Genomic DNA, 26,815 nt, shown 5'->3' on the forward strand with positions numbered 1-26,815 from the left:
GAAAATATATAGAGCGACGTTTATCCCGAAGAAACTTCAACACGCGGGCGGAGTCGCTAGCAAAGCCAAGTATGAAATAAAGTTTTCTAGCCGTGGAAAACTTAAATCCTAAGTGAACTGATGCGTAACGTTTCTTTGGGCCCCTATTACGGAAAAGCGCTATTAAATGAACAGAGTCGAGTTGGAGCTAGTATTATTAACTCTGAATATGTTCATAAAGAATAAAACAATTACACATTTATTAAACAAACAGACATGTTTTTAATTCATTTCTGTATTTTTATATTGATATACAAAAAAGTTCCTAATTATGTAAGTCAAAGAGACGCGACTACCAAATCTACAATTTACGATATTTACCTAGACTATATAACACGACAATAAAATTCAGTGTATATCGCGAGATACTCAGACATTATCATTCTCAGATAAATTCGGTTAGTTTTGTTTCGCATCTGGCGCGGATCAGCCATGTCGGGCGCAGGGGAGAGTGATGCACCGTCCAAAGTGGACCTGGACACAATCCTGGTGGAGGAGATAGGCCAGTTCGGCAGGTTCCAGCTGCGAACCCTGTGCCTGACCATGATAGCCGTGGTCTTCTCTGCGTTCCATGCTGAATATGTCTTCACTACTGCAAGGATTAATACTAGGTAAGGAATATTCTATCTTAGAATAAATGTTGCTAGAGCCGTACAGTGTGAAGGTCTAATTTGTTTGTACTTTTTCGGAATAAATCCTTAGCCATATGTTAACTAAGTCCTAGTTAAATTGATTTAAAATTGTATCGTCTCCGTTTAACGTTTAGTCTAGTAAACACAAAACAATATATTCACTGATATTCTCTTATAGTTCAGTAAGAAAAGTTTGGCATCGGTTAAGCAAAAGTATAAGCAGTGTTTAAGCCTGTATTAAACAGCCGTAAATAACACGGCATTGCAGTCGTCATGCTGTGATACTAGAATATTATGCAAGTCACATTAATTGCACAGACTAAGCGATGTCTTTCAAACCGTAACGTAGTGCTTGGTGATATTAAAAGAAGTAGTTGTTGGCTCACAAGAGATGACAACTGACAATTTGATTCTCTTCATCACCTAGTACAGAAAACTAATTGTAAATCGGGTTAAAAAAATGTATCAAAAAATATAGCACAGAAAAGTCAAAGTTCAGGGTTAGTTTATTTGATATCATTTCTTCTTGTATTCTTAATTAATATTCGTTTCTATTATTTATTAAAAAAATATTAAATTCTCATCCCTAGATGCTTGATCCCAGAGTGCGAAGACCAGTCCACAGCAGTGTATTCTCCAGATTGGGTCCTCAATGCCGTCCCCGCGACCACCTCCGGCTTTGACAACTGCAACCGCTACAGCAACCGCACCACGTACGTGAACACCACGGACTCCTGCCCTGCGAACCTCTTCGACACCAACACGGTGATCTCCTGCAGACAGTACGTCTACGAGAATCAGCTGACTGTTGTTTATGATGTGAGTATGCCTTCAAAAGTTATTATATAGTGTAAAGAGGCAGTGTTTGTTAATTTGTTGTCCTCTTCTTGGTTTAATGGTTGTGTAAATAGGTAGTGGATTGGAACGCCCAGGGTTCGATTTCTAGCTTGGACATAATACGAGATTTTTTAAAATATTGTGTTTTTCTAATATTGATGATGATGTTGATATCAGATATATTATTAATCAGGTACGAAATCTATCCGGTACTCTTTCAGCAATGTTTATGTTTGTATATCTATTGGGTGCATGAAACCACAATTATAACCTTAATCTAATCCTTAGTACGACCTCGCGTGCGATGAGTGGCGACGCACACTCATCGGTTTTGTCCGTACCTTTGGAACCCTGGCTGCACTCCCCATCACCGGCTACATCTCGGACCGATGGGGCCGCCGATTCGCGCTGGCTCTCAACGCCTTCAACACCTCCTGGGTGGGATTGGCTCGTTACTGGGCCGGCACCTACCTTGGGTTCACGATCTCGCAGTTCGTCGAGGCGATGCTCGGCGGTGGAGTGTTTTCCTGCACTTTTATTTTGGGTAAGACGATTTTTATTATTGCATGTGGGATTGGACGGGTAATTATACTCTATTCTTTACTGGATGACGTAGGCAATGATGATGAAAATTTGTTGATAGCGAAAATTCGATGATGTAGCTGTTTGCGACGAGCTTTCCCATTAGAAATTCCGGAATAACCATCACGCACAACGATGACATATCATTTTTTATTGGTCGATATTATAATTTAAATTACATTACACTTACTATGGAGCCCAGCGTAGTCACTATGGTACTTTAGAATATAATATTATATGATCAATTTTATCCCATTTATATCCCTCCATTGAACATTCACTCCACATGTTTAAGCATTTGGATCATCATCCGTCCTGTGTGCTCCTAGGTTACCAGAATCGCATTTTTTTGCCAGCAGAGATTACGTAAAAATTGTCTGGGAATATTATATTTTATTGACCTTGAGTATGCAAACATAGGCTGTACATAGCTGTATATGTCGGTATATTAATACTATAAAGATACAGTTTCTACGTAATCCACAATTAAAGAATAATCATTTTATGAGTTTTGGTGCAATAACGCAGGATTTTGATAAATGTGTTTTTAAGCGTGTGTAGGTTATAAACAGTGTGGGTGCAGTTACTGATTCAAATCTATGTTTAAAATTTAATTTCCATAACATTTTTTTCATTTATCGGATTGTAAAATATAAGATATAATATGACCAAATGAAACGCCCGGCCCGTAGGATTGCAAGAGGAGGTGGAGAATAAAGGAGCTTACATACATAAAAATGTGTATCTAGCCTAGTCTCCCGTGGTATTCTTCTATCAATACGATTTCGTCTGTTGTAAATAAACCGTCATTGTGTTAGATTTGCAGACCACTTATGCTATGGAAACTAATGTATAAAACGCTAGTGATAATTATCTCTTTATACAAATCCGTTTGTCCACAGTTCAAGAGCTGGTGGGCCCGAAGTACCGCACCATCGCTGGCGCGATTCTTACCACAGGCTTTGCCGTTGGACAAGTCTTCATGGGTTTCATCGCGTGGGGTGTACCTGCATGGCGACCCCTTACTCTAGTCTTGTACATACCTCAGCTCATCACTATCATTTACTTCTGGCTCGTCCCGGAGTCCGTCCGCTGGTTGATGAGCAAAGGGCGCTACGCCGAATCTGAAGCTATACTCAAAAATGTCGCAAGAATAAATGGTAAAGTACTATCAGACAAGTCCTTAGAAGCCTTGCGCCACACTGCTGAAGAGGAGAAGAAGAGGCAAGAGGCAGAGAAGGAGATAAAAAAGAACGAGCCATGGCTGATTGTGCTGGTATTCCGCCACAAAAGGATCTTGCTTCGGTGTATGGTGTCACCAGTTTGGTGGGTCACCACGACCCTCGTGTACTACGGTTTGACGATCAACGCGGTAAACATGTCTGGAAACCAGTACATAAACTACGTGGCGGTGGCGGCGGCGGAGATCCCAGGATTCTGGCTTGCGGTGCTGCTCATCGGCAGGATAGGGAGGAAGCCCGTGCTCATCGGCGGCTATTGGATGTGCGCTGCGTGTCAAATCGGTTATATTTTTATGCCTGACGGTAAGTTTGATAATGATTATCACAATTATTGTACAATTTGACATTACTATCGAGCAAAGGTCAGCCATTAGTAGAACTTTATGCTATCAAGAACAAAAAATAGCGCCAATTTAACGTGAACGTAATATTATAATGTGTAATCGGTTTACATGTTGTCAGTTTGTTGTCAAACATCCAAATGCAATTATGTGGTGACATCACTCAGAACTTACTTATCACTAGAAATACATTCGTTATTCTGAAAATTATTGATAGGCCGAGGATTAAGGTCCCTCGCTCATTTCCAATCGTCATTGCCAACCTCAAAGGTCGAAAACGCATGCTCAATTCTGCTGGTACACTTATCATCAAGTGGCTCTCCAGCATGTATGCTCGTCGACTATAAGAAGTAGTGTCAATTGATCTTTTCCCTATTTTTATGCCTAAAGAGATTATTACATCATCATACAATGATTACAATGCACTCGTCAAGTTTGCATCTGACATATCGAAGGACATGACAGCTCTCGTACAAACGTCTGATAATATTTGCATTCTCTTATCACTAGCGGAATGCTTAACGAATCTTATCACAGAACACGTGTTGCGCGTAATATATTAGATCTGAAATGATACAATTGAAGTGGTTGGATAAAAGATTTCAAAGTGCAGCTTAGAACCATGTAAAAATAAATTTAGTCTTATGGCGATAATACTTGTACCAGGTATTTGACACAAAATGACTATAAAGTGACATCGAGACACTTATAAGATGCATCCTGCTGACAATGATAGGTGGCACCTAGAGATGATATCACAGCTCTGTCAATGTTTAGTGAAGTTCTCGTCAATTTGTAATCGCTGTGTTTCTCGTTTTAGGGAATAGCCCATGACGATGCAACATAATAGTTTTTACGTTTGATTTGTAATTAATTATCAGTGGTGAACGGTTCATATAACCTGAACCGGCAGCGGTTTCTCTTTATGTAGAATTTAATTATCTTTAGAACGATTTGCAGACGGCATTTATGCTATACCTATATTATGTGTATCGGGCTCGGGGCAATTTTCAACTTTCGCACCGTTATCTATTATAGAATAATTTCATTGTATGTGGTCAGGCATGTACGCGGTGTCGCTGACAGTGTACGTGATCGGCAAGATCGCGATCGCCACGGTGGTGACGTCCATCTACATGTACACGACGGAGATCTACCCTACGCGCTACCGCCACAACCTGTTCGCCTTCTCCTCCATGATCGGCAGGATAGGTTCCATCGTTGCTCCGCTCACGCCTGCTATTGTAAGTACATCCTGATGCAAGAGTATCGCCGGCCGATGGCCTAGGGGGGGGGGTCAAGTTAATATGGAGTGAATTGTTCGTAAAGTCAAGAGCACAAAGAATGGAATTGATTGGAATTTATTCGAGTTTTAGAATCTGGGGGGGAGGGGGGCAGCTGCCCCTCCTGGCCCCCCCTTGGCGACACCCTTGTCCTGATGTTTATTAATGAGTTAGTAGTTGTTTAACAGCCGCCTGTCAACAGTAGCGATAATTAATACCTTAAACAGAATTGTAAATGCCCTCGTCATAAATAGCCAGAAATCTGGGAGATTTTCACTGACTAAACTGCTTTTTATAAATGGGCGCAGTAAAGCATTCATGCTGCAATTTGTTAAAATACATTATAGTCAGACGTTGGTTCTCCACACTTGCATGAATGTTTCTAATTACCAATTAATTGGCCAAGCCTTAACTATACATGCCTACAACTACATTTCCAGGGGGCGAGCACAATTGAAGAGTTGCCTTTCATACTGTTCGCCGGTTTCGCTCTTGTGTCCGGGGCGCTCGTATTCCTTACGCCTGAGACCATGGGCACGAAGCTGCCTGATACTATGGAAGAAGCCTCGGCCATCGGCCTCGAGAAGAAATTAGCCTCGAATACACATTAGTATAAGTATATTTTATAGGAATTATGTTTACAAATGCCCATTAGTGACGAAGGGCGAAATTGTTCGGAAGGGAAACTGAAGCAACAATTTTTCTACCATAGTTCACATATCACATGGTCTTGAAGGTATATATCAGTTTAGCAGAAAACAAAACTAGAAACAGATCATTCATAAAATATGTTCCTAAATCAGAAACTTTAACAAAAAAATCAACCATCATTAATATAGTTATTATGCGTAAGTAATGCCACACCATACATTCATAGAATCAAAGAATAATTCGTACGTGCCAACAACGAATTATAATTATAATAATATATTTATTTGAAACCAGAACAACGCAATGAGGTACTTATTAAAATTATAATCAAGAGATAAAGATACTTACATTAGTTTATCCTCAAAACAAATTTGTACATGTCCGCTAACTAATACCTAATTCGTAAAAGAGAGTAGCAGTTTATTGTGCACCTACATAAATTACTTAAATTATCAATATAATTATCTAGCTTTTGCTCGCGTCTTTGCCTGCGTTTAAGAGTTTTCCAGGATAAAAGTCCCGCTACATACTTTCCCGGGACAGAAAGTAGCCTATGTCCTTCTCAGGGTCTCAATCTATCTCCATACCAAATTTGATCACAATCAGTTGAGTAGTTTACGTGTTTATCTCGGTTAAACCGGCAGGCAGACAGAATATTTTGAACATACGCACCTAAAAGGGTTAAACAATAATAAAGATGAGAACCCACACTTAGCACTTACACTAATTATACATTCAAAATTATTACAAACAAATTACGTCAATTGCTGACATGAAGCCGCAAATTCTTTAGATATCCTAAAGTATACATACGAACAAGCACACTGCACATAATATGTATTTTCACGTCACTTCTAAAAGTTTGGACAGTCACCGCGCTGCGTGTGAAAGGTATAACAATATCGCGAGGGAAGCTATCGAATTGTTATGAACTGCCTATATCGTTGCAGTATTGATTTAAATTAATAAATATTAGATTGTTTGAATATACTATTATTATTATTTTAGTTATATTATTATGTTATCTTTTTATTATTTTAAATTAATTTGCGGTAGGATTTTGCTTATATGGCCGCCTTGCCACTGATGCCCACGTGGCTTTTAATTGAGGAAAATATTAAATATAAATTAATAAAACTATAGTAAGGTATTATTGGTCCATTGTTCGTTAGAACTACTGATTATTTTCATGTTATTATAATCAATAAGGATAATAAAAAATGACATTAATAGTTATTATTTAAATAAAAAATATATTTATATTTTTTTTGGAACAAGACTGATTTTCGACTAGTTTTCAGTTTTTTCGTAGTATCATTTATATGAGTGAAGTGTAGTAATACGCCAACACAGTAGTATATACGATTTAATATAATCAGACACTTATCACACTAATTCACTATTTTACTGAGACATCCGCACTCTACGACGGTTAAGGCACACCTCCCTCTCTTCGTCCAATGCTGCCTCTTTTATAATGTTGTTTGACAGTTCACGTGGAGAGGGGAAAAGGTGGTACAATATTAAAATGAAGGTAGTTTTGACAGTGGAGACGATAGGTGCGACAACATCCGGCCGTCCTGCTTACGCGTTCGTCCCCGAACAGCGTTTTGGTGTAATATAGAAGCTGAAAACGTAATGATGCATGAATTAGTTATCTATATAATATTATATATTATTTAAACAGTTATATCGTGCCACATGTAGTGTGCTTGAGGTTAGTAAAGTGTGTTATCCCATCGTCGGCCAACACACTCATCACCTGCGGTTTTAACTAGACGATGTTCATTCAGGATCGTTCTAGTTGTATATCACCACCTGTACTACAACAGCGTTCACAACGGATGCCTGTTGCAGGGTGTCTAACCAAACAACTATACATGGCCTCATTATGTTTGAAGCGGATATATTAAACCTTTTAATCATAGGTTTGTTGTACTGTAACAGTCTAAATATTTAAAAGGGTTACACTGAATTCATAACGATTAAAATTGATTACCTTTCGACAACATCCGGTTTTAGGCAATATGGATCCATGGCTTCATATTCTCTACGCATGTAATTCCATCATACCTTTTGGAAGATCTTTCTGCACCTCTCATGTCCACTACTCGATATCTATCGTGGCCCAAGACTTCCGTTACTTGGAATGGACCTTTATAGAGGGGCATCAGTTTAGTGCTTTCACCATCATTTGAGTGGCTCGGAATCTTAAGCACGATCAAGTCTCCGATCTTATAATTGGGAGCATCTTTTCTTTTAGCATCGAAAGTTGTCTTCTGTCTTTCAGCGCTTTTCTTTATATTCGTGTCTACTGCATTCCTCAATTCGGTGACGTTTACAGGACATTCCATGTTGTCATCTTCAATTAGCGCATCGTTATTCATTCGAATCCTATATCCGAAGAACACCTCGCTTGGTACGGCAGACGTGGTTTTATTAATAGTGCTGTTTATTCCTTGCTGAATATTCGTAATAAGTTGGTCCCATTTATTGTTTTCGTTGTCAGCACCCATACTGCGTAATGCTTCTAAGATTGTTTGGTTGTAACGCTCCACTTGTCCGTTTGACCGCGGTATCGCCGTAGCGATTACGTGGGCTCTTATATTCTCGATCTTTGCAATAACCAGTAAACAATCTGGACGTGAAGGCACTACCAGCGTCACATATTAAACGCTTTGGATTTCCGAATACTTTAAATATTTTATTCAACTCATTGATTACAATTTTACTTTTGGTGTTTTTTACGGCCGAAATAAAAACGAATTTCGTAAACGAATCGACTAATACTAACAAATATTTATTTTGACGAGTAGTTGTAACGAATGGACCAAGATGATCAATATGGAGTGTATGGAAAGGTCTGGCATATTTTGGAATTGGATATAGTTTTCCTGGCTTTCTCCCATGAATATTCTTGTAATAAATACAATTGAGACAATTTCTTATATATTTAGATATAGTCTTTTTTAAACGGGGAAACCAATACTTTGCCTTAATTCTTTCGACAGTTTTGTCAACAGCAAAATGTCCTACCTCGTCATGATTGGCTCGAATCACGAACCAGATACATTGCTTGGGTACTAGCCAACGTCGCCCAAACTCAGTTCTTCGATAAACTTTGTTTCCTAACAATTCATACTCATTGAATATTTGTTTATTTGCCTCGGCCTCACCTGATTGTAATATGTCCCTGATACTATAGATATCAGGATCTTGTAACTGGACTGATAATAACCAATCGCCTTCCGTTATAGTGTTAACGTTTTCTGTTATCGGAGCGTCATCAAAAAGGACGGGGTTTCTACTTAACGCATCGACATGCTGCATTTGTGACCCGGCTCTGTGGACTATTTCGAATGTAAAGTCTTGCGTATATAATACCCACCTACTAATTCGTGGAATAATTTCTTTTTTGCTTAGTGCGTGCCGTACAGCATTGCAGTCAGTAATAATTTTAAAATTCGTGCCTATTAAATAATGTCGAAATTTTTCTAATCCTGCAACGATCGCTAAAAGCTCTAGCTCGAAGGAGTGATATTTTTTTTCGTCAGTGTTGGTTTGACGACTGTAAAAATGTACTGGCTTTTCCACACCATCTACTGATTGGATTAAAATGCATCCTATACCATCACGACTTGCATCAGTATATAAGTTGATGGATAATTTTGGGTCAAAGACATTCAGCACAGTGCTGTTAATTAACGCATTCTTAAGATCAATGACAGCCTGGTCCTGTTGACAGCCCCACTGCCACATTGCTCCCTTTTTTAGCAGACTAGTTAATGGTTTACAAAGCAGAGCGCAGTTTTTTATAAATTTTCTAAAATAGTTGATTAAACCTAAAATTTGTCTTAATTGGTGGACCGTTTTTGGACTTGGGTAGTGAGAAATAGCGTCGAGCTTACGAGAATTTGGACGAACGCCTTGTTCGGAAATATCATAGCCTAAAAACGTTACTCGATTTTTGAAAAAAGAAACATTTGTCTAAATTTATAGTTAGCCCATTTTTCACAAATATATCTAATACCGTTTCCAAGCAAGCTATATTTTCTTCAATGCTCTTGGTGGCTATAAGTAAATCGTCCATATAGCATATTACTCTTCCAAAGCGAAGATTACCCAAAACCGTGTTCATTAATCTTTGGAATACTGCCGGGCCATTACATACTCCAAATGGCATTCTCAAATATTCAAAATGACCATCATTTGTTATGAACGCAGTTTTGTGCACATCTTCGGCTTTGATGCAAATTTGGTGGTATCCACTTTTGAGGTCTAAAGAGGTATAAAATCGACAGCCCTGTAATCTATCAATAAGATCTTCTATTATAGGCATAGGATATTTCTCTTTTACCGTGATTTTATTTAATTGCCTGTAGTCAACACATAATCTTTTGGTACCACAAGCTTTATTTACTAATAAAGCGGGGCTTGCGTAAGGCGAGTTACTGTTCTGTATAATTTCGTTCTTCAAAAGATCATCTACTATTCCCCGCATGATTGCTCTTTCTGACTCAGACATTCTATATGGGCCCTGACAAATGGGTTTACTGGATGTCAATTGTATTTCTAATTCTACACACGAGGTTTTGCCTAGACAAGATAAATCGTCAGAAAAACATTGAGGGTATTTTGCAAGAATTTTTCTCAATGTTACTTCATGCTCACGAAACACATTTCTTTCTACGTTAAGGGTACAAACATTCATAGTTGGCACCGGTTTAAAGGTTAAAGTATTGCCTACACGAACATACATTATACTGCTGTCTTCCGTAAAATTCCGGCCAATCAAAATATCGCAATCAGATAGCATATCGAAAACGTATAAAATAATGACTGATTCGACAGAATCGACTTTAAGAGTCGCTGCGACTGCTTTTGTTACTTGAGCAGATAAATCCTTTGTGAACCCTACTAAACTAACAGATTTATTTAAATTAAAGGGTTGCAAGTTAAGCTGAGTTGCTAATATGCTCGTTATTAACGAACAATCGCTACCCATGTCAAAGAAGGCATTACATAAAACATCATTTAATAAGACAGATTTGTAAAACTTTCGCTTGGATTTGATCTCTGATATCATTTTAACTTCTAAACCCTTTTCCGTTTTAGTTTTTGCTTTTGACTTACAAGCTTCTTCTAGGTGACCTATTTTTTTGCACGATGAACATCTGACAGTATCTTTAACTGTACAGTTGTTTCTCCTATGACCCACTTCTCCACAGCGATAACATATACTGCTTGTATGAGGAAGACCACTAGTGGAAGGAGATGGTTCGGATTTACTCTCAGATTTACTAGCTATCGGATTCTGAGGCCCGGTTTGAGGCAATCGATAACCTTTGAAAAGAATTGAGTTCTTTTGAGTAGGTTCCTTTTCAGGAAGCGAGTAGTTTTTCCCGTGTAAAAGACGCTAAATCATCGCAATACTTAAAATTACCAGCTTCTGAGGCCATACCTATATTAGTATCGCCAATTGTTCCAACTATTACAGATACAATGTCTTGTTCCCGGAATTTTAACTGTAAACGATCTATTCTTGATTTTTGTTGAAAAAAGAGTTTTGTTGAAAGTTGAGCGTGGCATTGCGTATCCCACTTCTGATATGAGTGAAGTGTAGTAATACGCCAACACAGTAGTATATACGATTTAATATAATCAGACACTTATCACACTAATTCATTATTTTACTGAGACATCCGCACTCTACGACGGTTAAGGCACACCTCCCTCTCTTCGTCCAATGCTGCCTCTTTTATAATGTTGTTTGACAGTTCACGTGGAGAGGGGAAAAGGTGGTACAATATTAAAATGAAGGTAGTTTTGACAGTGGAGACGATAGGTGCGACAACATTTACAACTCGTTTACTAAATTAAATACAGTTTTTGATGTCTTAACATCAATTATCAGAAAAAAATGTTAGGCGTTGCTGCCATTATTGTATTATTAATATATTTTTTTGGGTAAACGGTCCCATACATTTATTCAACTTTTAAGAACCTACATTTAATTGTGATTTTTTTTTTAAATTGTATTTTGTTACTATTTAATATCAAAAAAATTGCTGGATAACATTTTATTAAAGTATATGAATTACCTACATTAATTCCTCAATTCTTTTCTTTGACTCTGGGAAACTTCAAACTTTTGAAGCATGTTGCTTGGGTTTAGATAAAAGCCTAGTACACACACCATCACGCATTTTATCCCCGAAGGGGTATGCAGAGGCGCAACCAGGGCACCCACTTTTCACCAAGTGTTTTCCGTCCCATGATGTGATAGGGTGCGAGCCTATCGCCATATCGTGCACAAATTCCAGACTCCGGGCTGATACTGAGCAGAACAACCCAAATATCAAAAGCCTAGTAATTTCTAGTTTTCAAATTATATTCCGATGTATAACTGATTTCAAAAATAAAAATCCTCTTCATATTTAGTAAAATATGGAACTAATTTATTGCACTGACAATGTTAACTTTAATAAGAAAAAACGAAAATGACGCCCCTGAAACAGGTTTTTTATTTTCGTGGTCAGGCTTTAAATCGAATAAACTCCACACCGGGAACAGGGTCAAAGGAACGAGTGGTCGCGGGTTCAATATTTATAAAGATATAAATCTTTCCTTTCAAATAATATCTTCGTTTATGAAAGTTCTGGAACGCTTTTGTAGTCAACATCTATAACAAAAATATACGTAACGGTGATAATATTCATAATGTTTTCCTTCTTATCCACTCTGTAACTTTTCCATAATATAATACGGGAAAAAAATAATTCACTTTCCATAATATCTTTGTACATTGTTGATTTGTCACGGGTTTGGTTTTTTTTTTTAGTTGACATTTTCCTGTGGAATTCATATGAGTCATGGTATGATGCTTAGGATAACTGCAGGATTATATTGATCAGGGAAATTACTGATAGGTAAATCTTTAAAGATAGGCTGACCTTGTCACCCTCTTTTTCGTTCCGATCGCGTCCTTACGGCGTATGGGTGGATCGATTCATTTTAAAAACAAAAAATAAACACAAATCCCGCATTTATCGCGATTTATTTTATTTTATATTAAACAGCGCAACCGGCACCTAATTTTCGCCAAGTGAGTTCCGTCCCATTATGTAATAGGGGGCGAGTCTTTCGCCATAACAGGCACAAATTCCAGACTGAGTTGAAAAAGGCTGATATTGACTAGAAAAACCCAAACTCTGCCCGAACTGGGATTTGAACCCGTCCTGGGTTCGAATTCCACTTCGGGGTTCAGAGCGCTGCCGCACCACGCATGCAGTACACCTAGGTCACCTAGGCAGTCTATAGATGCATTTTAGAACTTACAAAAGCGCCTGCTAAAATAAATTAACAAAATGTACCTAAGGAGTTTTGATGAATATTTAAAGTGAAAGCAGAAACTAGCCATATTGGCCTACGTAAGTGTGTCGTATTCCGGAGTCAGCTTTTGTATATCCGGTTCCAACAGGCCGGTATAGTTGTATCGACCGTTGAGGGGTAAACATCTCTCGTCACTCGACATTCTATTCTCTATTTAACATCAGGTGCAGTAGGGCAATTTACTGTGCCCGTATTTAGAAAAAATATACTATTTTTAAGGGTGGCATCTCTATGACAACTTATACATAATAACACCAACCCTATATTATATACTATCCACTACTGCGCAGGGGCATCCCTCTTTATCTCAGGGACTATTTTTTTCTGAATATGATGGCTAGGATACTTGAGATTAAACACCTCACATTATTTTTGGCATAACTTACATTTAAAGAGAAAAAATAAACAATCCAATCAATCTGATAATAATATCGACATCGTTATCATCGTCGCTGTTGTTAAAGGCAAAAGCAGCTTATAAAATAAACGAAAAAAAAACACATACTTAATACATTTCTCCATTCAAATATAGCCATATTTGTATTACGACGCACTGTTTTTCCATATCCATTGTTAATTAATTAATTCAATTATGGGCAGTCCTACGTACGATTCAAAATTGAGTACAGGAATTATAATTTGTATTGAAGTATGTTTTAGGTGTAACTGTGTGTGTTGAATAAAAAAAATCATTCATATCCAATCACAAAATATCCCTCTGCTGTCAAGATTATGAGAAAAATTATAATGAGTGAATTGGAGAATGTTTTAAGAGCAGCTGTGTGTGTTGAATAAAGAAATTTAGTCAAATTCAATTACAAAATATTCGTCTGCTGTCTTTATTTTAGGAACAAGCTACTCAACAACGACTATGCCTGTATGGTCTATGTCTTTGGGGGGCAATGTACTGCTATTATATAAAACGTACAGTAAATGTGGAACGTCAACTGTTACGCACTTGCTCGTTTGCTACATATTTTTTATCACTTGTATGGTCAGCAATCATCAGAGCTAATTGGACTATATGTATAAAAGTTAACTGTTCGAGTCATTTCATCTTACTCAATTACGAATAAAATGATAATCTCATTTGTAAATGCCTCTGTCGCTTCCTATTGCTTTTTTTGTTTAAGGCGATACCTCAAGGTCATACTTGTTTAGTTACCCAGATTAAAGCCGAAACAAAATGTATGAAAATGGACCTTGAGGTATCGCCTTAAAGAACTTTATACTGCTCACTGGCGCAAGTGACTCGCCTGGTACTGCACTATCAGCAGCAACTCCACCCAGAATAACAAATCATGATTTTAGCAACTATGACCAATTACAAAGCATTTCTCTATTTCTCTCTTCATTCTGATTTTGGATAGGTATTAAGTCTCATGATGTCCATGTACACTAGCTATAATATTTGGAACTTAGGTTTTCTTTTGGTTAAACAAATCCTTACGCTTGTTCTTTCTACCTGGACATAGGAGCATGCAAAGCGGTGCAAGGACCAATATGGATTATTACACGCTGGGTTTCTTATTTGCTACCGTCGTCCTATCGTAGTCAAGCCGAAAGGGTCTCTACTAAGTTTAGTACTGACTATGATTTGTACGAAATCCTATTTCGTCTATTTAGCGGTTTGTGCATTTACTTCAGACAAACATACTAAACTAAAAATATCTTTACAAATTTCACCTTATGAATATTAGCACAGAAACCCACGACGGCCGACACTAAATATATTCTACAAAGTAAAGAAATATTTATTTTTTTGTCTCTAATTTCATTATAAGTATTTATCTATCGGGAGTTATATGAGACAAGTAGGTACCTGCGAAGGCTAGTAAAGAAATTCCAATGACTAACCACAGTATCAGTATCATTTAATCAGCAAATTTCCTCTACGCGTTCAGAAATACCAGTAAAACTAAGGACAATTGTATGGAACAGGGTTCGGTATTCTAATATAAACTATAGAAGTTCTAAATGCAGCTGAGATTATCTAAAATGCAATAAGTTGGATTGTCAAATAATACTTACATCTAGTTTCTTTCCACTTCTAGAACCGATCTACACATCTGCAATTTTCGGAAGTAATGCAAGTAATTACGGTTTATTACCATATATTTATTAGGTGACACATGTTTATTTATTCTTCCCTATCTTAAAAAAATATATGGCATGAGGAAATAATGAGAGCAAGCCTGCGTAGCTGAGTTATTTTTTACTATAAACTTGAAGGTGTGGGATACCCACCACTTCCTATTGAGTCAGCTTGGTGGATCTATTGTTACTCTTCTTATTAGAAGGTAGATCCATGGGTGGACCTGGGAGAAGGGGGCAAAGGCGGGCCTTTGTCCCCTCTGAAGTCAACGCAAGTAAATATTATTGTATGTACTTGTAAGGCGCTGATTTATTGGGACCACCTATATGAAATATCTCCTATCACATCCATAGTCCCCCTTCTCCCTAAGCTCGAACAACACTTGGGATCCCTTCCCTTTGAGTTTAAAGCTGGTTTAATGTTCATGGCTAGAACAGAGCCTTAAAAGACTTAATTACAAAGCACTGCACGAAATTACACTTGGATGGTCTCACAAATCCAAACATAAATATCTCTACTTTCTACGGAACCAACATATGAAAATAATTTTAAAAATGAATTTGTTCGCAATTATATAAAGTCGCCTTTGATACGAGAGCGCAAACGCACATTCATGCGACTCGGGCCTGTGGCAGGCGCATTACATCTAGCGCAGTGCAGTCGACGGAGAGGCGCGGAATCGGCGCGTGCGCAGCGTCTCAACCGTGAACTTTAAATATTGTGCTTGTGTTGTGATGTGTTTGTGTTGTTCCGGTAGGCTTTGTTTTGATTTATGAATGGAACAAAAGTGTTAACGTCTTTTTGGTGCTATTGAAGTTTGGTACGTAACATTTCTGAGGTTTTGTTGGATTTTAAAGCAAATAAAAGGAAATTTAAATTTGAAAAACATTTACGGAATGATTATTCATGTAGCTAATGTATTAAAATTTAAATATAATTTACGTTCATTATTATGAAGTGGAGTGCCTACTGGATAGATCACATAATTACAATATCTAAGTATGATATTAACAATTTAGTTTTTTTTTGTTAATAAATGTTAATTATTTAACATTGTATACGCTGTATGGTTTTCGAAAACGTGACCAAAAAACCCTTGCTTTACTTATATTATTTATGTTAAATTAAAATACGTTGAAACGTGACTTTGATATTATAGTTTTGTGAGTTACGCTCTGAGCTGGAAATCGAAGCCGCTACTTATGTCTCTTTACAAATGGCGAAAGGCGAAATTTTCCAAAAGAGAACCTGACAATATATAGGTACGACACAATAACAACTTATATATGAATGCGGTCTGCAAATCGTTCTAATGATAATTAGATTTTAAATTAATTTTACATCTGTATGTATAATCCGTATAATCCGGCGATTCCTGCCGGCTTTCCTGTGAAAGTCGGCAGGAATCGCCTCTTTACGTCTGTAGTGTGCTCTTTCCATTTTTTATTTTTTTTCTATCCCTATCAGAAATTATATCAAATACATCATAACATACATATCGAACGGTATCTCGACAGTGCTTCTTGGTGCACTATTAATAGCATGCTTTAAACCTTTAAGCCCTTCTCTAGCATTATTGTATTCCGGTATAACAATATGAAACTATTTAAAACGACGAGGAATCCGTCTCGTCAAAACGGTAATTATGGTTTTTCAAGAGTACGCTTGGTATCTTGTCCAGTAAGCTCAGCAGCCACTAGAGGGCCAGGGAGCAGCTTAGTGTGCCCTTATTAAATATTAATAGAACATATGATAAATTCACGCCCTTTAGTAAACACAACGTAGTGATAACATTACCAACTCAATTGAAGCGATGCTTCGTTGAGCAGTCTCGGAGATAATTTGTTGTAGAATATAGATTTACTCGGGACTCTGTATGTGAAAGTCTTTTGACAATTCTAAGTTGCCTGGTAAAACTTTGCGTATACTATAATCACTAGCAATATCATTTTGATCGGCTTCACATTATCCGAATAAACGGTGATCTACGAATATAATATTGGGCGACCAAATACAAAATTCAAGCTCCTAAATATATTGTGAACAAAAAAGTGCATTCACATTTATTTGTCTTATACAGAAATGGCAGATAAACTTTACTTGAACATTGTGAAATAGGCCCATGGAATTTTGAATTTCAAACGCACGATACTACACTGCGCTCGTCCCGCTATAACATGATAAGTTAAAGTCTCGGATCCTGGGTGGGTACAGTATATTACAACAGTCGACTGCCTCCGTGGCGTGATAGTAATGGTTGCGCGATACAGTATGAATACCACACTGAGGCGTTGGGTCCGAATCCCGGGTCGGGCCAAAAATAATTGTGATTGGGTTTTACCGTCTTTAAAATCCTCAGGTGCAGCTCGGAATCAGGAAGTTGACGGAATGATACCTCCGTGCCTCGGAAAGCACGTAAAACCGTTCTACGGCTGATCTCTGGAGAGAGATCAGGGTCATGTCGGATTGCCGTCCCACTGGACTATGACAGAGAAACAAAAGAGAATCTCTTGCGTACCTTGCTGATATCATTCCCATTCACATTACAACAGTGCTTGCAGTCTACTTGTCCATTAGACTCAATTGATTGACTTTACAAAAATGGAGCTGTGTAGAAAAAAAATGTAAAGTTGACAGATAAAAGATAACAAGTGTACATAAATGAAAACATAAGTCAAGTTTCCCACATAATGAATATGTAGATGACAACACATCATAAACGGGTAATTTCCTAGTGATTTGCACGATGTCGTGTTTGTGTACATACCATTTTTTATGTCAGCAAATTGAAGCCCAGTCATTATCAACTCTCCATAGCTATTAGTTCGAAGTGATTATAATGTGGAGAAGGACCGCGGATTCGATACTTGCGTCGATAAATTTTGAAATGTGATAATATTCCGGGTTTGTGTTACATACGTACTTGAATATTTTTCCCATTGTAGACATTTGAAGAAGAGGGGAAAGGGGGGGATTAAGACTCCTGATTGAAGAGTGTTGAGAAAAAGGAGGGTATTCTTAATAAGTGTGTGTTTTTAGTATATTTAATTTAAAATTCCTTGTATTCTAGCTACAATCTCATGACACTGAACCTTTGTAGAGTTTCTCCGTACTTTCTCCGATAAAAGAAACCCATACAATTCGACGGTCGTTATCGATTCTACGCACATGACGCGCTAGATTAGCAAGGACTAAACTTAGCATTTAAAATATGGATAATACTGCACCCAATTTGAAATTGGACTTGTGGAATTAGGAAATTAGCTGATGATCTTCAAACGTCTTAAGTAATTTCCAATTATTATAACTAAGGACCATTTCGATCAGATCAGATTTTAAACTAAAGAAAGAGCACAGATAGACACGTAGATACATAGATACATAGATAAACAGACATAGAGATAGGGGGTTATACTTTATAAACCTCTCTATTTGAGTCAGGGGTTGAATAGACACAGAGCATGTAGATTAACAATCGTCGTAATAAATGCTACGTTATTTTTGGACAGTGTGACATAGACCTTGTTTTTTTTTTATCTGATTATACGTTTGTTAGTCTGGCAAGGGCTGGCTTATACAAACATACCGAATTTTTGGGTGAGCGCTTTATGGACTCGCAACCGTTGACATAGTACTTGTGATAAATAAGATGTATATTAAAAGAGTTTTAGATATACTGTATATCTAAATAAATAAATAGCATGGGAATCGTGAGAGTGCTCTCGGCTTTTATAGCAAAGAATCTTATATCTAATTTCATCCTTCATCGGAAATACGAATTATATTGTGGTTTTTCCGAATGGTTTTTACAATTGACATAAATAGGCCATCAGTTCATAATCGTCAGTGATAACAAGAGATTGATAAAGATGTAAAAGTCTCATTTACTTTAGTATCATAATTACTATATTATATCAACAAAACTTCACTTAGGTCGTTGGAGGCCACTCTTTATTGTTTCTGGGATTTGAATTTGATGAACGCAGTGCAATATGATAGAGCTTTGTCTTTTAAAGTTCTGTACAGCGTTACTGTTCAGAGGTAGACGCGGCACTACGCATCCGGCGAGCGGCTTGCTGGTCTCCTCATTCATTTGTAGAAACTGGTAGTAGGTCTCTCATATGTGAGAGCCCGCCTGGGTAGGTACCACCGTAATACCCATTTCTACCGCCAAGCAGCAGTGTGCAGTCACTGTTGTGTTCAGGTTTAAAGAGCATTGTAGCAGGTGTAACTGCTGGACATAATGAAACTTAACATCTCATGTCTCAGGATGGCAAGCGCAATGGAATACCAAACAATACTTTTAATTTAAGGTGTTGGATGGTGTTTCTTTTGTTTATGGGTGATCGTATCTTTTACCATCAGGTGAACGGCAAGCTCTTCTCGTCTATGGAAGCAATCAAAAAAGAAAAGAATATAATTATTTTGTGTCCATTAGTTATGACTGCCTCGATGATATAGTTGTATAGTATGGTTGTTTATCTTTTAAGTACTAGACCAGAGTCTGGATATGTGCCCAGTTAATGAACTGTCTACATGGGATATACTTGGGAATAAACTTCGACATGGGATCCAAAATAATTGAGAAAATGTACATATGTTACACGTCTGCCGACCGCTGAAAAGTGGAATTGGCATGACGCTATGTATGTATATCGCGTATATTTATTTACTCGGATCTGCAACCCCGGAAGTCGTGTTAAATTCTTCGCTGAACAAAGTAAACGTGTTGCGGCCGATCATGTGACATATTGGTTAGTTCAGATCAAAACAATTATTGCATAAGCGAGACCACATCGCATCGCGGTTTGTTGAGGATTGCTTCATCTCTTGCGGTCTTCGTACCGTTATAGACCAGTTTGATCTAAACGGGACTATTGTTAAATTATTTTTTTATCATTATTGACTACTAGAGATCAGGGATGTTATGGATATGAAATTTCGGATATGGATACGGATATGGATATAGGAATAAAATTATATCGGTTTCGGATACGGTTCCGGATATGTATTTATTTCGGATTATCCGGTAGTTTCGGATAGTTTCGGTTACGGATATTAGATTAAAGTAAAATAAAAATACTATGTAATACAGTAGGGCGACGATTACTAACTATCGTTCGTCGTCATTGTCGATTATTAATTATCGATGAACTAATTGGGGGGCATAGGTGTTCGAAAAACCTCTGTGTTTTAATTTGAGATAAAGTTTCAGTGAAGTAGTGCCACCTCCTCTCCGTGAAAAGTTTTTATCACACTGTTTAAATTTTGCAAAATTACATTTAACTTGATCAAAAAATGTCCAAATTAAATTACTTTGGACGCATTTCGTCAGCGCGTTACATGAGGCTGGGAGGGGGGCATCAAATCTTCAAAAAATGCGTTACGTTATACTTTAACGACCCCTAACACAACAGTTTTCCTTCACTTTACTAAATGAAGTACCTACCTACTCTTAAAAAAAAAATACTATTTACGAATGAGGTTATGTTATGATTAAAACTTACAAACAAACTATACATAATTCACGGAACGTGAGCGGCGAAACTAAAACCTGTCGGAACATATTATCCGTAACTTATCCGAAATTTTTATAACGGATACGGTTACGGTTACGGATATATTTTTATTTCGGATATCCGATAGTTAGTTTAGTTAGTTAGTAGTAGATAGTTTCGGTTGCGGTTACGGAGCTCCATAACATCCCTGCTAGAGATTACTAGGTGACTATGTAAAAACTAAATTTCTTTCTACAATTTGTTGGAAGACGGGCCGATCCCACATTGAAGAGATAATGCATGAAGTACGTATGTCGGAGTGACCAAATAGCTTACATTATAATATCAGCACGAATAAAAAGAGTAAAAAAAAGAACATTATAATATTCGGTTCTAAGTACTGCAACGCAATGCACATAATTAATATTACTTGTAATTTTTCACACTTATATATAATACCGCTTGCACACCGATGCTTTTCGGCTAGAATAGACAAAGAGGTACCGACTCATCACAATACTTACCTATAACATTTACTATGATATCACTCTACTGATATATTAGGGTCAGAATACTTTTTAAAATCAATATGATTGGCATAAGGACAAATGGATACTACGTCATGCTAAGATCTCTAAAGGAGCGAGAAAAGAAAAGAAAGTAATTTTTAATTCTCCCTCAATATTACTCACCATCCCCTTTGTTTAGTACAGCTGAGTTGAGTGGAGACAGTTGGGTGCAGGGTCGTGTCTCTTATCAGTGACCTATTCGAGCGACTGATAACGCACCACGTGTTACTGACAATATTAGTATACAATTCGCACGCGGTGATGACGCTAATTGAATAATCGATTTCCACTATAACGGTAATCGATAAATAAACGATTAATAACCACAATATGTTTCTAGAACATACTTGATGAAAAAACAAACGATACAATTCTACGTTTTTTTGAAAGCAATTTGGGGCTAATCTATGAATCATCAGAAAAAAAATAGTTTGGTGTTTTCATTTTATTTATAATATGTTACATAAATTGTATGAATAATTTTAAAGTATTTTTCAAATGATGAATGATGAGGCATAAATATAATAATATATAATTACAAAATTTTGTTGGAGTGTGCCTATTTCTGGGATAAAGCTTAGGCCACTCAGGAGTAATGTAGCTATGTATTAGTAAAATAATTTTCAATATCAGTAATGTTTTTAAGTTTATCCATTACAACCGAAGTAAAAAAATAATTCTTTCTGTTTATCATCAGTTTAGATAATTAATAAACTACAAAGGTTTTTAAGTACTATACATATTTAAACATCGAACCTGCTAATCGCCTTCTATAATTTTGTGGGACGTAAAAAGAAATAACAATAAATAAATTTATGGGTATACTGGTTACGCCAAAGTGCCTGCGGCCGCCAAGAGATACAGCGGCTCTTACTGGTTGTCAATATTTTAAATATATAAGTAAACATAAGTAGGACTCGCGCACCGAAGGTTTCGTACAAACTTATACGTTAAAATTTCTTCTGATCCCTAAAGACCGTAATTGCACCAACCGCAGTTAATACGTTTGTAATAGCAAAAAAGCGGCGATAGCCTAGTTGGTTGTGGAACGGACTGCCGTGACGAATGTTTGCAGGTTCAAATTTCAAGGGCACACACCTCAGACATTTCTAATAAAAATTATGTGTGTATTCTTTATGAATTATCGTTTGCTATAACAGTGAAGGAAAACATCGTGAGGAAACTTGCATACCTGAGAAATTCTCTTTAGGAATTTTCGAGGGTGTGTGAAGTCTGCCAATCCGCACTAGGCCAGCGTGGTGGACTAAGGGCTAATCCCTTTCAGTGGTAGAGGAGGCCCGTGCCCAACAACGGGACAGTATATAACACAGGGATGATATTATTAAAAGTAAATTAGCTTTGTTTAATTATTAATGTTTTCAGATTTTTTCCTTTACATATTGTGCTAAGTCATTGCTTCTTGTCGAATTTCATGATTATATAACTAGGTAAACGGGAAGTACCCTATAGGTTTTGATTTTTTAGTGAAATCGCAAAATAAGCGATATAAACGGTCATATCTTTTAATCGTGTTGATTTAAAACTGTCATTTTTCGAAGCTGCAATATACCGCAGACCCGAGAATATTTAATATAAATTTCAACTTGATAAAAGGGCCTTGTTAGACAGATTACAACGAGATCTTATAAGGGTTCCTATTGAGTTACGTAAACCTTAAAACATTTAAAAAAAGTCTTAGTTGAGCATTATCGCGGTGTAGCGAAGCATGTTCAGTGATAAAGTCTACGTGACCTCGAACCGAACGCCGGGGTCGATGACTGGCACATATAGATGCTAATAATACGGAAACTGGGACTTCACTAGTATTTATCTTCAAAATAACTTTTATTCTTTAATGACGAAATGTGCAAATTGCCTACTAGCGCCACGACTGGCCATCAAAATGGCGTTTACGTATTTGGATGATTTTTTTTGTTGCTTTGAATGATGAGATGAGCTTGCCATTCACCTGATGTCAAGCGATACGACCGCCCATAAACAGTAGAAACACTATCCAGCACCTTGAATTACAAAATATTGTTTAGTATTCCACTGCGTTCGTTACCCTGAGACATGATGTAAGTCTTCTTATAAAAAAGGAAAATATTTTATTTAACACAAAGGATTTTGCTATACTTACATAACGAATATACAAAGTATGAATTTTACAGTAATGTACTAAATTAATAAATATATTGACAATGGTCCCTACACTAGGCATGCCTGTATTGTTCTCGAGTTGTAGTTAGGCGACAGTTTCGCGTAGTACTTGTCCTCTATTGGGGAGTAGATCGATTTTCGAAAATAGGTTTTCCCAGTGACCGCTAGATGACGCTAGTTCGATTGTACACTGGATTGTTACAACAAGAAATTAAATAACTAATAAAAACAAAAAAAATATGATATATTTATCGTAACTTTGCACTAACAGAGATATTTTAATAGTCAGAAAGAGAAGGAGAAGAAAGAAGAACTAAATACGCGTGACTGTGGATCTGATGGTAGACTTAAATATGATATAAATGTTTCGGGACAACGCGACGGTGGCAAATTAAAAAAAATCCGAATACTATATTCTGTGTTTTAACCAAAATACACTGAGTTTAGAATAACGTTTGTACGTATTTATCACTCCACAACACACAGTCTGAGTCGTTTATAGTACAAACACTTTTATAGTAATTCAAATATGGATATTTCTGGTAGAGTTTACAGATTACACTGGCTACAATGTTTGATAAATTGTATTTCAAAAATTGTGTTAGATCTCACAACCATTTATTGTTCTGGCTACGGTACACTTTAAATCATAAATATGCTTGTACCATCTTGCTTAAGACCAGAAGTTAGCCACGGAATCTACACAGACACACTTTTGTATGCGATGCTATTTTAAAGATCGAACCCTGGACGCTGCACTGACCACGTTGCTATAACAACGAGGCCAACAAATAAATATTAGTTACCAACGATACTTCACTCTTAATATCCACAGAGGTGATGTTTTGTTCGTTCGTATATACATTTATACGTGAACATAAGTAAGTAAACATAGTAATAAATTAACAGTTCGAACTGTATGTCACGTGGCTACATTAATCATGTTGTAGTCAAGCGGCCGCATTGGTAGTTATACAAGAAGTCTATTTCAATGGTATTAAAATGTATTGTTAAGTTACGATATACCAGTTTATTTTTATAAACGCGAAATTATTAAAGAAAGAACGGTAAATTTAGTGTCAATCACTAAGAAAGTATGTTTAGCAACTCTCTACACGTCTATAATTTATACTACAGCAGTTTGAGAAACTGCAACAGAGAAATAAATTCAGATAAAAGTCATTTATATATGATTCGGTTTTGCACATGGCTCAACTTGTTAATATCCTTTCAGGAAATATAATATTCCGAAACATAAACTTGTTTGCTTTGCTATATGTAAATAATACAAAGGAGAAATATATTTTATTTTATTTGCTGTCTATAACAATAAACATACAAAAATACAATAAGCTAAATACTTATTAATTACTGATTACAATTATTTTTTTAAATCTACTTTAATAAGAACATTTATTAGAATAGAAGACTTATAAATGTCGGTATTAATTATTGTTATCTTGCATAGATAGCGAGATTTAAAAAATATAATAAAAATATGTATTTAATCGAAGGTATAGAAATGTATAAAACAAAAGTATTGTCCTGCATTGTTAACAATGTCCACCCTGACATATCAATTTATATCAGAATATTTGATAAGATACAAAATTCTTTTATCAGCAGTAACTTAATTTATATGAATTATGATTCACTTCTTGATATAATAGCTAACATGATTTATTTATTGGTAGAAATTTAACACATTACTCATAATTCACTATGGAAAAACCGAAACATAAAGATCGTTTTGTATATACATTATACATTAATATCTGACTAAAACTTCCGTCTAACGTAAGGAGAGCTGACACCTGTAGACTTACTTTCAGTATATGTAACGCCATCCTGAGCCTCAGAGTATTCTTTTTTTTATACCAGCAAGGCAAATTGATCTCACCGCACCTGATGGTAAGTGGAGTGCGGTCTAATAGAATGTCGACTGACGAGTGATAATTACTCCAGTCAACACAATTACGACGGCCTGTTGGAACCGTATATGTACAAGCTGATCCCGGAACGCGATACACTTGTGGGCGACTATAGCGGTTTTTAACGCCCTGTATACGGTGGTCACTATTTGGGCGGATATAAAATATATGCTACCCGTAACCAGACACCGGCTGCTTACTAAACACCCAGATGTGTATACTTTCATCTGGGTGTTTAGTCGGTAGCCGGTGAGGGCAGTTTGATGATAACACCAAAATATCCTCACAGATTCCGATCCTCACAGACTCAAATTTAATTCTTATAATAATAATATCAGCCCTCTATTGTATATTGTCCCACTGTTGGCCACGGGCCTCTACTACTGAGAGGGATTAGGCCTTAGTCCACCACGCTGGCCTAGTGCGGATTGGTAGACTTCACACACTCTCAAAATTCCTATAGAGAACTTCTCAGATATGCAGGTTTCCTCACGATGTTTTCCTTCACCGTTAATTCTTAAGATTCAAGATTCAACATTCTTTATTTGTCTTCTTAATTACTTAAATTTAATTACCTTACTGGTGGTAGGGGTCTCATATGTGAGAGTCCGCCTAGGTAGGTACCACCGTAATGTCTATTCCTGCCGCCTAGCAGCAGTGTGTAGTCACTGTTTTGTTCCGATTTGAAGAAAATTGTAGCCAGTGTAACTGCTGGACATAATAAGAATTAACATCGCATATCTCAGGATGACGAGCGCAGTGGAATGCCAAACAATACTTTGTAATTCAAGGTGTTGGATGGTTTTTCTACTGTTTTTGGGCGGTCGTATCGCTTACCATCAGACGAACGGCAAGCTCGTCTCGTCATTTAAAGCAATAAAAAAATATCATATTACGACGGACTACAATAATATAATATTATAATAAAATTGGAATAAGTTCGGTGCACTCTATTCTGAATGCCTGTCCGCCCCTCAAACATGGACACGAGCTTTCATATACAACGCAAATATTAAATGACTTTTTCTTTTATTACCAATAGAACAACAATCGCCAATTCTAAATTATGACCTATTAGCTCTCGTTAAGTTACAAAACAATGAAAACAATTAGTTGCATAACAGATAATCGCGATTGTTCTCATTGTGAAAAAAGCGATGAGAGATCGTTTTGTTTACCATTGTTATTATAAAAAACATCTCCTCGGCCGAGTTCGTCACGCTTTGTAATAACTGTCTCATCTCAATCTTTATGTAATGTTATTTAATAAGTGAAGTTATGGATTCGATATTCACGATGAGAAACTATTTTTAGTTTATTTTTGTTTGAAATTCTAATATGTAGCTACTGCCCGATATGGCGACAGGTTCGTCGTATTGACAGGCACAGCGTATCTTTTTTGGAAAATAAATGTTTTTTTGAAGCCTTTGAATCTTTCAAGGGTTTGTCCTGCCACATAAATCGATGAGCTAAAGTATGTTTTATGTTTAATAAAAGAACAATTATCCAAGTCGTAAGGCAAACCATGGTATCAAAGTCAAAAAAATAAATCTTTTTTTATTAC

The 26,815-nt window shown here is 36.8% G+C and overlaps 2 protein-coding genes across 2 annotated transcripts in view; both read left to right on the forward strand.

Annotated features, from left to right (window-relative positions):
- Positions 1-429: 429 nt before the first annotated feature.
- Positions 430-6,748, forward strand: LOC115440764 (organic cation transporter protein). Its single transcript, XM_030165212.2, has 6 exons — positions 430-650; positions 1,262-1,490; positions 1,797-2,052; positions 2,993-3,634; positions 4,735-4,916; positions 5,396-6,748. Exons 1-6 carry the CDS (start codon positions 472-474, stop codon positions 5,564-5,566), a joined length of 1,659 nt encoding a protein of 552 aa, XP_030021072.2. The 5' UTR covers positions 430-471; the 3' UTR covers positions 5,567-6,748.
- A 7,472-nt stretch (positions 6,749-14,220) lies between these two features.
- LOC115440751 (organic cation transporter protein) overlaps positions 14,221-26,815 on the forward strand; it is a 45,696-nt gene continuing 33,101 nt past the window's right edge. Inside the window, exon 1 of the mRNA XM_030165193.2 lies at positions 14,221-15,913. The gene's annotated coding sequence lies outside the window, so the exon portion shown is untranslated. The remainder of the gene's footprint in view (positions 15,914-26,815) is intronic.

The sequence above is a fragment of the Manduca sexta genome, chromosome 19, assembly GCF_014839805.1.
Source record: "Manduca sexta isolate Smith_Timp_Sample1 chromosome 19, JHU_Msex_v1.0, whole genome shotgun sequence".
Classification (NCBI taxonomy): Eukaryota; Metazoa; Arthropoda; class Insecta; order Lepidoptera; family Sphingidae; genus Manduca; species Manduca sexta.

Coding starts and splice junctions, on each gene's coding strand:
- LOC115440764 (XM_030165212.2), top strand. CDS start 472: ATGTCGGGCGCAGGGGAGAGTGATGCACCGTCCAAAGTGGACCTGGAC. Junction 2,053..2,992: donor TTCCTGCACTTTTATTTTGG/GTAAGACGATTT, acceptor GTTTGTCCACAG/TTCAAGAGCTGGTGGGCCCG. Junction 3,635..4,734: donor TTATATTTTTATGCCTGACG/GTAAGTTTGATA, acceptor GTATGTGGTCAG/GCATGTACGCGGTGTCGCTG.